General features: G+C 39.7%; 1 protein-coding gene across 3 annotated transcripts in view; it reads right to left on the reverse strand.

Annotated features, from left to right (window-relative positions):
• CTDSPL (CTD small phosphatase like) overlaps positions 1–14,933 on the reverse strand; it is a 1,248,266-nt gene that overhangs the window by 227,840 nt on the left and 1,005,493 nt on the right. For all 3 annotated transcript variants that reach the window (XM_044066860.1, XM_044066861.1, XR_006364219.1), the window contains 2 exons: positions 6,071–6,163; positions 4,594–4,779 (listed from right to left, as the gene is read on the reverse strand). In XM_044066860.1, the coding sequence (XP_043922795.1) occupies positions 4,594–4,779; positions 6,071–6,163 (279 nt within the window). The remainder of the gene's footprint in view (positions 1–4,593; positions 4,780–6,070; positions 6,164–14,933) is intronic.

Below are 14,933 nucleotides of genomic sequence, written 5' to 3' on the forward strand. Positions count from 1 at the left end.
TGCTTAGGCCGTCTGCCAGTGTATTTAATTTTCCTGGCAGGAATTGAGCTTGTAGGTGCACTTGGTAGCTCAAGGCTGTGTTCCACAATGCCATGGCTAGTCTGCAGAGGGGGTAAGAATGTGTGCCCCCCTGCTTGTTTATGTACCACAACAGTGGTGTTGTCCGTCTTTACCATTAGTTGTCCTGGAAGAATGTGGTCCTTGAAGGCTGTCAGAGCATTCTGTACAGCTAACATATCTTTTTGATTGATATGCAGGTGCATTTGACTTGGGTTCCATTTGCCCTGAGTGCAATTCCCTGCCATGTGAGCCCCCCATGCATAGTCTGATGCATCTGTTGCTAGGGTTTGGGTGGCAGGGGGTGGTATGAAAGGTAGTCTCTTGTTATGGTGGCAGGCCTCTGCCCACCAAAGGAACTCTAGAAGTAGGCAAGATATGATAGGAATCATTGTTTCTAGGTCTTGAGAATGTTGACACCATAGGCTTTTTAGATACCACAGTAGTTTCCTCATATGCAGTCTTGCATATGGAATTAGAAGAATGCAGGAGGCCATGAACCCCAAGGCTTGCAGTATTTGTTTTGCAGATAGCAGGGTTTTTGTGGCCACTTGTTTGAAGTAGGTTGTCAAATGAATTTGCTTTTCTGGCATGAAGTAAGCCATCTGGGAAGTTGTATTCAATCTTGCTCCCAGGAATACAATTTGTTGACAGGGTGCCAGGTGTGATTTCTTTTTGTTTATGGTGTACCCCAGACAAGTTAGAACCCTTTTTACAAAGGCCAGATGATTCAAAAGTATGTCCTGGCTTTCTGCCTGAATTAGACAATCGTCCAGGTATGGGTATATTTGAATATTTCTTTGCCTGCAAAATGCAATAACTAGAGCTAGGCACTTTGTGAATACCCTAGGCGCAGTAGATAAGCCAAAGGGCAGTGCAGAGAACTGATAATGCATGTAGCCTGCTTTGAAGCATAGGTATCTTCTGCAAGATTCCCTAATTGGGATGTGCGGGTATGCTTCTTTTAAATCTAATGTTGCCAACCAGGCATCTTTGCCTAGCATAGGAAGTAATTGGTGAAGAGTCAGCATCTTGAATTTTGGAATCTCCAAAAAGGTGTTTACAGTAGACAGGTCCAGGATAGGACACCATGAATCGTCTTTTCTGGGAACCAGGAAAAGTCTTGAGTAGAAACCTTGTCCCTTTTCCTCTTTTGGTACCAGCTGAATAGCCCCCATGCTTAAGAGAGAAAGTACTTGTTTTTGGGCCTCTGCCCACTGATTTGGGGGTAGGTCCGGCCACCTACTTGGTGTTGGCAATGTGTGGAAGTGAAATCTGTATCCCTGGGACACTATACTTAAAACCCATTTGTCCTGGGTAATGAGTTCCCAATTCTTTGCTTGAAGAGCAATCTCTCCCCCCAAAGGGGCAGTCAGATGATAAGTGCTTGGAAATTTTAAAATGAAGTCACTCATACAGTTTACCATAGGGGGAGTCTTATTATTCCCAGTCTTGGAAGTGGAGGCCCCCCACTGCTTAGTTCTGTGAGTCCCCTGGGACTGAAACCTGGGGTTTTTGCTGTGTCTGGGTTTGGCTTGAGAAGACCTGGAAGGGGCTGGAAAGGACCAATTCTTAGAGGGCCAGTGCCTACTAAATCTAGGAGGCTGAACTTGTAAAAAAATCTTTAATAGTTTGCATAGATTTAGCTTTATTTTCCATCTTTTTAAGAACTTCCTCAGCCTTGTTGCCAAACAGGTGGTCCTGATTTAAAGGAGCATCCAACAATTTAGCTTTAACATGATCAGGCAAAGATTGCTCCTTAATCCAAGCATGCCTTCTGATTACAGACCCAGTAACAGTAGCCCTGCAAGAGGCCTCAAATGAATCAAAACCACATTGCAAAGTATGTTTTCCAACTTGTTCGGCAGAATGCATTAAATCCTGTAATTCTTTATTTTCCGCACAGTCAGGAATCAACATCATTTTCTGTTTAAGCAGTCCAATAACATGTTGCTGATATTTTAACATATGAAAATGGCAGTTTAAAGCCCTAATGGCCAAGGTTGCAGAAGTGTAAACCTTCTTACCCCATCTATCCAGCCCCCTGGAGTCTCTATCGGAAGGGGTAGGATTTTTAGCAGTAGAAGCCTTAATGCCTTTGGGCCCCTGTGTAATAGTCTCTGGATCTGCAATAGGATTTTTGAAAAGGAACTTGTGGGACTCGGAGACCCTGTAGTATCTGTCAGGTTTTCTGGGAGCAGGAGGCAGGGAATCAGGGGCCAAACTAGATTCCAAGAAAGCATCATTAGCAATGTCTAGTACAGGAGGAATAGCTAAAGGCCTATGCTGAGGTAGGAGAAGGAAATCCCTAAGCCTCTTTTCTGAATCAGAAAAATCCTGGCTTTCCCAGTGGAAATGCTCCCTTAGAGTATGTAAGGTTTCCCCAAAAGAAAAATTCTCAGGAGGGGAAGCAGAGGGAATAGAGTCCTTTGCATCAGAATCCTCATAAGTAGGTAAGGGCAAATCCAGATCATTAGAAGAGTCAGAAAAAACAGAATCCTAATCAGAAGATTCAGAATCAACTTCAATCCTAGGCCTCTTAGAAGGGGGGGGGGTGGAGTTGGCTACCCTTGATTAGAGTTATTAGATCTTCAGCTATTCTTATCATTTGTTTTTTAGGTATAGAGACCTGAGCATGTGGCCTGGGTGTCGGTTTTTTTAGACATGGATCGAGATTTAGGCCTAAGTAAAGAAGGAGGCGTCGGTTTAATATAAAAGTCCACAGGCCTGCACAGCGGCTCTGGACCCATCCAAGGTAGAGACATCTGCGGGTTCCATAGTTGAAGCATCTCGCGGTATATCGGACTCCGAATGGGTCTCAGTAGAGGCCTGCGAATCAGAAGTAGCAGGTATCAGGGGCTGTGAAAGCGCCTCACTGCATACCGGCGAACTGGCGACTGGCTTAGGAGAAGCATCGTCGGCAGTTTTGGACCTTGGCGACCTGTCTCTGTCTTTATCTTTGCATTTTTTTTGAATCCCGGTAGTTGGATGGCTAACCGATGACATTTCTGGATAATTAAAATGAGAACCGAAATATTTACAGGTGAAAATATACCGACAACAGATAGTGTGCTGATTAAATAAAGCACAAAACGGACAGCAAGGTACGTCGTGGTCAGGGCCTAGGCAAGGAATACAGTACGAATGAAAATCTTTATGAGGTATTTGCTTTCCACAAGTAATGCAATTATTAACTTTTACTGACATCGGTAAGGAGCAAGAAAAAGTTTCCCCAACGGGGTACTTAGCTTTAGTTGAAGACTTCGGTTCTGAAATTCGAAAACGAAAATTTCAGGAGTCGGCTGGACCGCCACTTGCGAACTGCTTCTGCTTCGGGCACCGCATGTCAAGAAAGACTGATGTAATGGTGTCGACTGCATGTTTTATACCCCTGATGACCTGACGTCATGGAAGAAGGGACAGCAACCGACGCAGGACCCAAGACTTTGTTAATCAGGCCGACTGAGGGCTACCTGCAAGCAGATAACCCAAATGTAATAACTGCAACAGTGAAACATGAAGAACATCAGGTTTTGTATTAGCATGAATTTTCTGAAGGGTATGAAGTATGAGATTGAAATGTCTGACATTACTTTCTGACTTCAATCTTTAATGACTTGCTAAGGATTTGCCAGAAAAAACACAACTTTATGAAAAACAGATAAAAAATATGCAGCAAAAATCTGGACATTCTGGAAAATCTGTACAGTTAAGAGGTAAGCTCCTTTGGTATGTATCTGTCCAAATACATGCAATAACTGGAACGCCCACAGAGATAACTAATTAAAAGGGTACAAGGCCTAAACAACATGTCCTACATGGACTGACTCAAAGCTCAGTCAATACACTCATTATTCTACAGACTGCTAAGTGGTGACCTGTGTCTGGCAGACAAGGCATCCTCCATCCCATTAGACATGGATTTATTGCACATCAGCAAGTCAAATGGCATCAGAAATACTTGGTCTAGGGATCAAAATCTCTTCTGCAGCATCAATGGAACTATTTAGAGAGTCGGGTAAATTTCACAGACAATACTGCTGCTATGGAACAGACTCCTCAGCCACATAAAACAAAATTCATCCCTGTCTATTTTCAAGTGCAATTAAGATCTATGGATGGGAAATGAAATATTTAGCCCAGGACTGCTCCCTGTAATACTAATGGAAAGACGCATCTCATAAAAGCTTTATCCCATGCACAGGTCCTCTAAAATTATCTATGGTATGATCCCAGTTACTCTCATTAGGACTATTATATAATTATCGACCATGGGATGGGTAAGGCCAATCTATAACCAAATGGAATAGGTTATTTCGAACCCAAAAACGGAAAATGGCTAGGCTTAAAATGGTCTGTTAGAGCAGTTAGCCTATTACTTCCCTATGAACCTATAAGCAGTGAAACTCATCAGGATATGTCCGATGTTAAGTGCAAACCTCTAATAATTTTTCCTAAAGTAGTGAGAAACTGCTTTTAGAGTACACTGTGTATAAAGAATATGACTTAAAAAGCAAAACAATACAGAATACTTACCGCATTTTCTGGATGGAAGATGTAAGATGCAGGAGAATTATCCACAATAATGACCTTGTTCAGCTCTCTTCCTAATCGACTAAGGTCCTTGACATAATTTCCTCTATGGAAAACACATGATTCCCTAAAGAGTCGAGCACGGAATACACCCCATCGATCCAGCAAATCAGCCACTGGGTCTGCATACTTAGGAATATAAGAGGGGGAAAAAGAACGATGCAGGGTAACTGCTACAGAATTTACTTACAAAACTGCAATTAAGTACTGCTCATACAACTTCTAATTGCATAAGTAATTAACTCAACAGCCTTTTAAAATACTTGTTACTTTTAAGGCTACAAATGTCACCGATTACAAATAATGTTAATATTTTAAAAAGATAGGGAAAACTACAGAGAAATAGAAAATATTAGATAACAAGCTCTTCACTGTAGACAGAGTTACATAATGCAAAGTAAACTTTTTAAACAAAATAATTAACCCCTTGTCTTTAATAATAAATGCTGAAAATTGTATATCGATGTAAACCTCTGGTAACATAATCTGCATTTCTTTTTCTTCCAGATGCACTGCAAAAATGAATATAAAGTATAAATCCTAAAATATACTAACAATAACTAGCTTAAAATGGATAATGAAAATATCTCTACATCACAATGCAGTTATGTAACTTGTATGATGTTTGCAAACACTGTACAACAAAGGCAAACTACTAAATGTTGCAAAATATTAATGTAGAGTTACTGTGCTCTACAAAAATACCTACAAAACTGAAACTGTCTTTGCATTCAAACAGGCACAAAATAGCGTGCAGAGATGCAACATGTGGTTAGCTGTAGCTTTCTCTATTCAGGCACAGGTATAAACCTTGTGCTAAACCGCCTGTCACAGCAACAGCTTCCACACATACTGAACAATTTTCTATGCAATAAAATCACTATGTACACTACTCCCTCACTGTAACAACCAGAACACTAGCTCTTTAAATGCTAGCAATAGTAGCAATAATGGAATAGATTAATAGGTGCATTATGGTATAAAACAAATGTATTTTTTTTCCATCTGGTTTGTTACAACAAAGGACTACTGTTATTTCTAACCTTAACTAAAAAGCAAACTGTACAAAACACTTTCATTTCTATTCCATGCCCTATTGCACAGACATATAGCCTTATGTAATGCTAACTCCAGATTCCCACTACAGCCATGGTAACTTACAAGCCTTTCATACAGGCATCATGAGTGACTCATGGAGGCCACATTATGAGACAAGCCCATATGCTGATGTTACCATGGGAACACTTACCCATGCAATAGCAGATAAAGCATACACTGGCAGACAAAGAAACAGAAAAAAGGAGAATTAAGACAGCAACAGCAGAGGAACAAGTTTTATATTCACAGCCTAAATAAATATAGTTGTCAATCAACATTCATGGGTTATAAAAACATAAGTGGAAGTATGCAACTGACAAACCTTGGCTAAGCTGGCTGTGAAGAGTATACACTCAAAGAGCTCCCCCATCCTCTGGAGAAACTCATCCACATGCGGTCGTTTTAGTACATACACCTAAAAAGAGAATATATTGGTTAACAGAGTTAAAAAACCTATAGGACACTGCAGTTTTTTCAAACAGGGAAACTCACAATGTATACAGTTCCACTGTAAAAACTTATTTGCGTTTTTTGCTTGGATTATTAGCAAAAATTACACAGGTCACATAAATGGACAGCACTGTTATATGAGCATTAGCAAAGCACTAACTTCTGTTGTCTGAATGCATCTGCAAAAGTTAATAAAAATGAAACCTGTAGTATTTAGTGTAATGAAGTTTCCTTGTCTTCAGGGCTTCTTTTTTTGGAATGTGCTTCTGGCTGCTTCCTGGTACAAGTAATCAAGAATAGGCCAAATTTCAACTACACAGCCTATCCTGGAATACTTGAAGCAGGTCTCAACCTACTTCAACACAGAGCGAGAAACACTTGTGCCCCCATTCTAAAACAATTATCATGCAAAGTATTTTTCAGAGTATCTGAATTGGGCTTAGTCAGCTGTACATTATGAATAAACAGAAATATTTTGCTGGCAATATACTAAAAATCTAACACATTAAAAGATGGTAACATTTTATCCTTTTAAACATCTACAGAAATATTAAGCAGACATCAGAGTTGACCAAGAATGGAAGTCAAAAAATAAATGGCTTAACAGTAATGCTCCTCAGAAATGTTACAAAAAATATTCTACAACAAAGCAAATTAAATAGGCATGATTTATGCAACAGTGGGAGTGGAGTAAGAAGGGCTATAAATGAAAAACAGCGATAAAGACATCTGACTATGCATGTCATTTTGCTATCAGAGATAGACAGTCTATACAGGGTGCTGGCAATAAGCCTTTAACTTCCAAAGGGTAGCCAGGAAAGAGGAAACTAAGCTGTGTGAGACAGTCCCTATCACAGCAGCATATCTTTGTTTTTTGGGAAAGTTTACTATAACACTAAATCATAACAGGTGGATTTATTCACCAACTGAGCTGCACTGGTCCCAGCCATTTCTTCAATAACAGTATTCCACTGTGTGAAAGTGAATGTTGGTATCGTGCCAATGAAAATAATGATACATACATGATGTGTGAGACTCCCATACATAAATGCCAATGGAATATACTCCTTTCAGGTCTTCAAAGCTAAAACCTCAGCAAAAAAAAGTGTGTTTGTCATAATCAAATGTTATACACGCACACACACATCTATACCTATGTATCTATATCTATATCTATATATATATATATATATATATATATATATATATGTGTGTGTGTGTGTGTGTGTGTGTATGTATATGGATCTACTTTTAAAGCTCGAAGTTTCAAACTTCAAACGGCCAAGACCAGAATATCGAAGTTTTGAGACTTCAAGGTGGTGAGCATTCTGCATCTACCCTGTGCTGATTTCAAAGCTGCTGAGAGAATCTACAAAACTAGGTGCCATTTTTTCAATTTATTCTGACTTATACTGCACTTGTATTTGATTACTGTGCTGTTTTATTAACTTGTATTACAACTGCACTGTATTTTTCACTGTTTTACTGTTAAACTGTTTAATTAACAGAGTATGCACTGTTCTGCTGTTATATTTAAGTGTGTATCTGTTCTCCTTTGTTAAACCGACCTTAACAGAGTTCAAATATCTTTAGCATAGTCTGCTTACAGGTTTTGCTGTATCCTCATCTGTTTGTGTGATTCCTGTGTTTTTTGCATTTCCCGCTACGCCATCTTGTGTTGGCTGAGGCCTACCTGCACTTAGTGGGGGGTAAGTAAATTTAATGGAACTGGTCTAGCATAGGGTGTTTGGCTAAGAGCTTAGGGAGAGGGGCTGACTGGTTAATTCCAGTGTTTCTGTTTTACTTTCGTTTTGTGGTACTTGCTTGTTTTAGTCGAGCTACAAGGTGGTGAGCATTCTGCATCTACTCTGTGCTGATTTCAAAGCTGCTGAGAGAATCTACAAAACTAAGTGCCACTTTTCAATTTATTAAAAAAGAACAAAAAAAAAAAAAAAACAAGTAATCTCCATGGTATCCCCGAAGTCTCAAACTACCCACTAAACAAGTATAGTGGGTACAAAAACAAAACAGTGTAAGAAACTTCTTTGTGTGGAAGATTTTCAGTCCATATATCTCTAGTTAATCACTGTACATTAATCAGATCATACAATAGTAGCAGAAGTTGTGAACTTAAACTCAAGTAAAAAAAAAATAATAAAAAATATATAATTTGAAATATTGTACAAAATTATTAAGTATTCGAAAGTAATCTAAGCAAGGCAGGCAGTCTGTTTCCAGTTGAAAATCCTTTATTAAGTACACAGACAAATGATCCAAGTAAAACAAAAATAGAGTAATAGTTTCCTCACAAGCTTTCTAAATATATATATATACTTTTTATCAGGCAAGGGAGTGGTTTATTGTGCTGTAAAACAAGGTGTTATTGGTACGTAAGTTAAATTCACATCCCTTCCCCCATCAGTGTGACATTTGAGTTGGTCCTGCCCTAGTAGCTGACATAATAATATAACCCTTATGTACTTTAAATAAAATTTGTAATGATGTGGTACCTCTTATTTAACCAGATTATTAAGTCTGTGAACTGATTTTATCCAAGACAATATACTACATGGCTGGAAATACATCAGCCTTAGTCCATTTGGCAATCAAAAATATATATATAAATATATACATATACACTTTGCATGCAAAAAATCAATTGCAGAAATCATATTCTATTTTCATAACCTATTGTTAACAAAGATCGCTTTAGTCCTGTCTGTGTACAAGAACCCTAAAACTATCTATAAAAATATTATTGTATAATTAGTTAGTATTGTTATTACACATAATTTTGAATAAAGTGGAAAAAAAAGAACCAGAAAAAGAAAAAAAGAAGAAAAAATGTATGATGATGGAAAGAAAATATACACTTAAATTAAAGGGGCACTGGCTCAGATTTTTTTCTAGAGGAGTTTGTTTACATTTTAGTACTCTGTAAGTCACATGTTCAGCTAGAGGCAAGGTTTTCAAATAGCCTTTTTAGCATACTGTAGGTCAGATTACACAAACTCTCAGTAGGGGGTTTTAGAGGAAATGCTTAGAACTTGCAGCTGCAGTTTGTCCTTTTGTATTTTCCTTCCCCCACTCATGACCCCAAAAGTACCTCACAAAGAGGATTAAAGGGCTCAAACAGATGCCATACGCTGCTCGGTTAAAGAAACTCCAGCTCTACTCAGTTGCATACCGCCTACTTAGAGGCGACCTATGCCTGACGTATAAAGCTATGTCCAACCTGGAATTAATGGACATACTTCACCTCAGTAAATCCAAATCCCTTAGAGCTACGCGCTCGAGGGACTTAAACCTCAGCACAGAAATAAACAGGACATGCTGGAGGGACAGATTCATAACCCAGAGGCTCCCCTCACTCTGGAATAGAATCCCAGTCCATGTTAGACAGAGCCCCTCACTGACCATCTTCAAGAAGAATCTTGACGAGTGGATGGGTGATCGTAGGTTTACCCCTGGGATTACTTCTGTGTCACTGCTGGACAGAGGCACAGTAATGTAACCTTAAAAAGGGCACAATAAACTCAATTCAAAGGGGGCGTAAGCCAAACAACTCTGGCTAGGCTTGTAAATGCCCTAGGGCAGATAGCCTAGTATGAACCTATGAACCTATGAGCAATAAGATTAGCTGAATGACTGGATTTTACTCAGCTAGAGATGCTATCTTCTTGTCACACATAGACCTGGAGCCTCTTTAGCAATGAAGTGATAGCTACTTTACTATGTACTTGCTTTTGCAAATAAGTATTCAAGCCTAGGCAATAGTATTTTTCATGCTTGTTGCTACAAATGTTTTTCCCTCCACTATCAATTATTTTTCATACAGTGTGTTATTAGTGTTGCTTGTGTGTGTGTGTGTGTGTGTGTGTGTGTGTGTGTGTGTGTGTGTGTGTGTGTGTGTGTGTGTGTGATATAGGTGCACTTTTATAGTCATACATATTTCCCTCATTTTACAGCAAAGCATTGCTTTGGACAGTTGTGCCTTGCAAAGAAACATGTTGACTAACAAATGTCCAAATATTCTAAAATAATAAAATATTTTGCATCTTTTCTCTAAAAATGTCATGCAGCTTTCAAACTGAATCTAATCACTGCTCTAAAAGTATTTTCTCATTAGCTGATGCTGTATGTTGTCCTTCAGAAATCACACCATAACTATTTGTCTACTAGTGATTCCATCCTACTGGTTTTCTTTTCTCACTTTTTTTCTATCATTCATTGTGGTAAAATGTTTTCAACTTTCACATCTTTCCTGAATGTTTGGCTGAAGTACAGTTAATTTACACTGGTTAGCATTTGAAAGCTGAAGCAAATGCAGTCTATATATTTCACCATATACTTTTCAGTACCATTCCTAGTATATTATAGTAGGGAATTACAGGGGTTCTTTTACTAAGGCAGTACAAAGTAAGTGCTGCAACCAAAAATCTCATGCCATCTATAACCCTATATTTTGACAAATAGCTACTTTTCTATGTATGTATGTATGCATGCATGTATGTAACACAATCTACATTTATATTCGTACGGTTTGAAAATAACATCCTCTTCGTGTGTTACTGACAGACTTGAAATTCTAGGTATTTTTGAATGTCTATAAATTTCAGATATGATACATATCTGATAATGCATATCGCAGTTCACAGACCTATTAATCATGTCTGCACATCGGTCACATGATAGCATCACATAACACAGTGTTTAGTACAGAGAAGTAACCAAACCTAAAAACTTATACAGATGCAGTACTGTCATCTTGGAAGACTTAGCAGGACATGAGTGAGCAACAACATTTACATAAGGCCTGCCAGTACACTTCTGGATGACCCAAACCATACAAACACACCCCAGGCCTGAATGAGAAATATTCTACTGACACAAAGTGTATTGTCTAGACAGCTAGACTGCAGATATCATGCCAGTGACACAACAGTGTTCCCACTCATTATGTCACCTCTGGTGACTGCTCTCATTGCCGTGACTGCATATCTCTTTCCAGTGACAGAACAGTGTTCCCACTCATTATGTCACCTCTGGTGACTGCTCTCATTGCTGTGACTGCATATCTCATGTCAGTGATAGAACAGTGTTCTCACTCAGTATGTCACCTCTGGTGATTGCTCTCATTGCTATGCACTGATGATAAGCCCTACAGTGCTACACCCAAAACCTGAATGCTTCAAATGAAAACAAGGACATGTTGTCTCAGTCCAAGGATGGGACTGCCATCACCTTGGCAAATGTCCGCAACAGTACACACAAGGTATGGTCAGTGTGTTGATGTCACATTTTAGGTCTACGCAAATGTCTGACATAATGCTGAGGGTCAGTTAAACATTAAAGGGTAATATAGCCATAGTGACTTATTATGGAGTACAATAATATTATGCCAGGTAGTACAACATTCATACACTGTATACATAGTTTTCTGTCATTTCACTTTCTCAACAATACAAACAGTTCTGCTGTTATCCTACAATGTGGAATTATACTTTTAGTACATCTGGGTGCTGACTAGCCTGCATCACATTACTGTACTGTCCTACTCTGTTATCCACACCCTCATTTGTGTAACTACCTCTAAATGTAATCAATAATGTGTTCTGAGCATATACATATTGCGCATAATACACAAACGCCACAGATATAGCCAACCTGCTGGCAGACAGGTTCAGTGAAAACTTCACCCCCCTGTCCCCATCAGTAAACCAGGACATCCCCAGCACCTGCCCTCTCAAAGGCAAAAAGTATAGTCTCCATGGGACCTGATAACATCCCTGGCTGCATCCTGCATGAACTCAGGCATGAGCTCTCAGTTCCATTAGACACCCTAGTCAACCAAAGCCTGAGCACCAGCTTCATCCCAGCTGAATGGTAGATAGCAGCTGTCATCCCTCTACACAAAGGTGGAGCTTCCACTGACCCAGGCAATTATAGGCCCATCAGCCTAACTAGCTTGATCTGCAAGGCCATGGAACGCATCATCATGGACCTTATAAACAAGGACATTGGCAACTTCCAAAAGCTTGACCCCACACAGTTTTATTTTGTCAAAGGGAGATTATGCCTGTTAAACTTGGTCAACTTCTTTGAAACAGTCACCAAAGACATGGATGAGGGGAAGACGGTGCACAGCACCTACACTGACCTCGCTAAAGCCTTTGACTCTATTCCTCACTTGGGCATAATAGATAAACTCTCCCAGCTAGGCATCAACCTGTATGTTACCAGATGGGTAGCTAACTGGCTCACTGATCGAACCCACTCAGTCAAAGTAGGTAAAGCCACCTCTAGTAGACCAATAACGAGCGGTGTATCCCAAGGATCGGTCTTGGGGCCTCTTCTGATTGGGATATAATTTTCTGAGGTGCAAGCCAAAACCAGTGGTCTGTGGCTGTCCAGGTTTGCAGATGACTGCAAGCTGGGTGCTGTCTTAAATTCCCCTAGTGATGTGAACATCCTCCAAGAGGGCCTTACCCAAACTAATGACTGCTGTCAGAAGTATGGCCTCAAACTGAATGCCAAGAAATGCATCATTATCCTCTTTGCAGAATCATCCCTACTAATTATCAGATTAATAACAATGTATTAAGCATGCAATCAGTTGTGAAGGACTTAGGCGCACAGGTTGATAGCAACCTGACTTTTGACCATGACATTGCCTCTGTTGTACAGAAGGCTTTCTATATGGCTCACCTCATAAATAAGGGTGTTTCACCCAGGAATAAGTTGGTCAAAACATCTCTGTACTCCTCCCTTATCAGACCCATTATCAAGTATAATGCCCCCTTTGGCATGTACCTTGACAAGCACATGCAGCAGTTTGAGAAACAACAGAGGTTCCTGACCAGGAAAATCCGGGGTCTCAAACACCTAGCCTATACAGACAGGCTAAAACCCCTGTCCCTCTACTCAGTCTCATACAGACTGCTCAGAGGTGACCTGTGTCTGGCATACAAGGCCATTTCAGACCCAGCCTTGACGGAGTTCCTGCATACCCATAAGACAAGCTCCACTCATGCAACTCAAAAGCAAGGCCTTAACCTGGTCTGTAACATTAATAGAACTTGTTGGCGGGATAGATTTGTGTCCCAAAGACCCCCCCCCCCCCAATCTGTGGAATAGACTTCTACTCAATGTTAAGCAGAGTACCTCTCTAGCCCTCTTTAAACGGAACCTGGATGACTAGATAGGAAACAGAAAATATACCCCTGGGATCCCAACTGTGTCCCTGTTGGACAGGTGAAACAGGTGTTGACGTAGAGAGAACATGGGTGAAATTCTTAGCTAGACTTATAAATGGATCTGGGCCAATAGCCTAGTATCAACCTATGATCTTATGAACCTATAATAGAAAATTATATACATCTACAGTATATCCATCTATATATATATATATATATATATATACACACACACACGATGTGGCAGGACTGAAAACCTACAAACTAACAAATTGTGTAGAATGTAAAATATATTCTCCAACACAACAAATAAATACATTAAATACATTTACAAAATGTTATTCAGAACAGTTTTGGTTGCACAAAGGTGGTGAGAAATTTTGCTAATAATATCCCGTTAACTTTGATGCTGAAATTAAATTAAATTACATTGAAAAATAAATACGCACATTGGACACAAAGTACAGGGATGAAGCACAATTAGAAACAATAACCTGAGAATACTTTGGCATGGAATGACAGTATCATAGGTTCATAGGTTCATACTAGGCTATCTGCCCTGGGTCGTTAAAGTATGATTCCTCAAGATTGGAGATGTGCATGTGTGCAACCCATATTTAAGGGATAGAGGAACAGCACAAACTCAGAGTCACAGAGACTCATAACTTAAGATTGGAGATGTGCACGTGTTCAACCCATGTTTAAGGGAGAGAGAAATAGGAGAAACCCAGAGTCGCAGACAGCTATAATGTAAGATTGGAGACATGCACTTGTTCAATGCATATTGAAGGGACAGGGAACAGGACAAACCCAGAGTCGCAGAGATCCATAACTTAAAATTGGAGACATGCACTTGTTCAACCCATATTTAAGGGATAGGGGAACCTGACAGATGCAGAGTCATAAAGACCCATAACTTTACTTTATTTTTGTGGAAAAACAATGGAAAAGGTTATTTGCATAATGTATCATCAGAATTGAGTAGACTAGCCCCTGGATTCACTATATTTCTGTACAGGACTAGCTTAGTCCTGCACGGAAGCGAACGTTTAGGAGCAAAATGACAGCGCGTCAGGCATATTAATGAATGCATGCTGCCTGAGCTCCTACACGGACATGGAGCATGCACGGGTGCAGGGGGTGTTTCTGAGAGCAGAGCTCACAGAATATACATGCTCCTGCAATCAAGAACAGCAGTTTAGGAATAAAAATGAGTGAGACCGCTCATAGGTGTTCGCATGCCCCCAGCAACATCCCCCCAAGTTTATAAGAGTGATAGTTAATATATAAAATATAAACAAGCTTCTTTTTTTAATCAAACAGATAAAATTTAACTGTAGGTGCGCGGGTTTGCCCATTGCTTAACTATGTTTATTGCAGCTTAAATCACACACTAGGATAACAATCAAGATATATGCAAATGAAGCAGTACTGCAATAGTGTAGTGGGCAGAGCATTTGCCTTGTGAGCAGTCATTCCCGGTTCGAGTCCCACACCATTACATTCCATTTTCTATGTCAAATCACTTTATGAACAATA

This window comes from Protopterus annectens, chromosome 3.part1 (genome assembly GCF_019279795.1).
Source record: "Protopterus annectens isolate FY-2018-M chromosome 3.part1, PAN1.0, whole genome shotgun sequence".
Classification (NCBI taxonomy): domain Eukaryota; kingdom Metazoa; phylum Chordata; order Ceratodontiformes; family Protopteridae; genus Protopterus; species Protopterus annectens.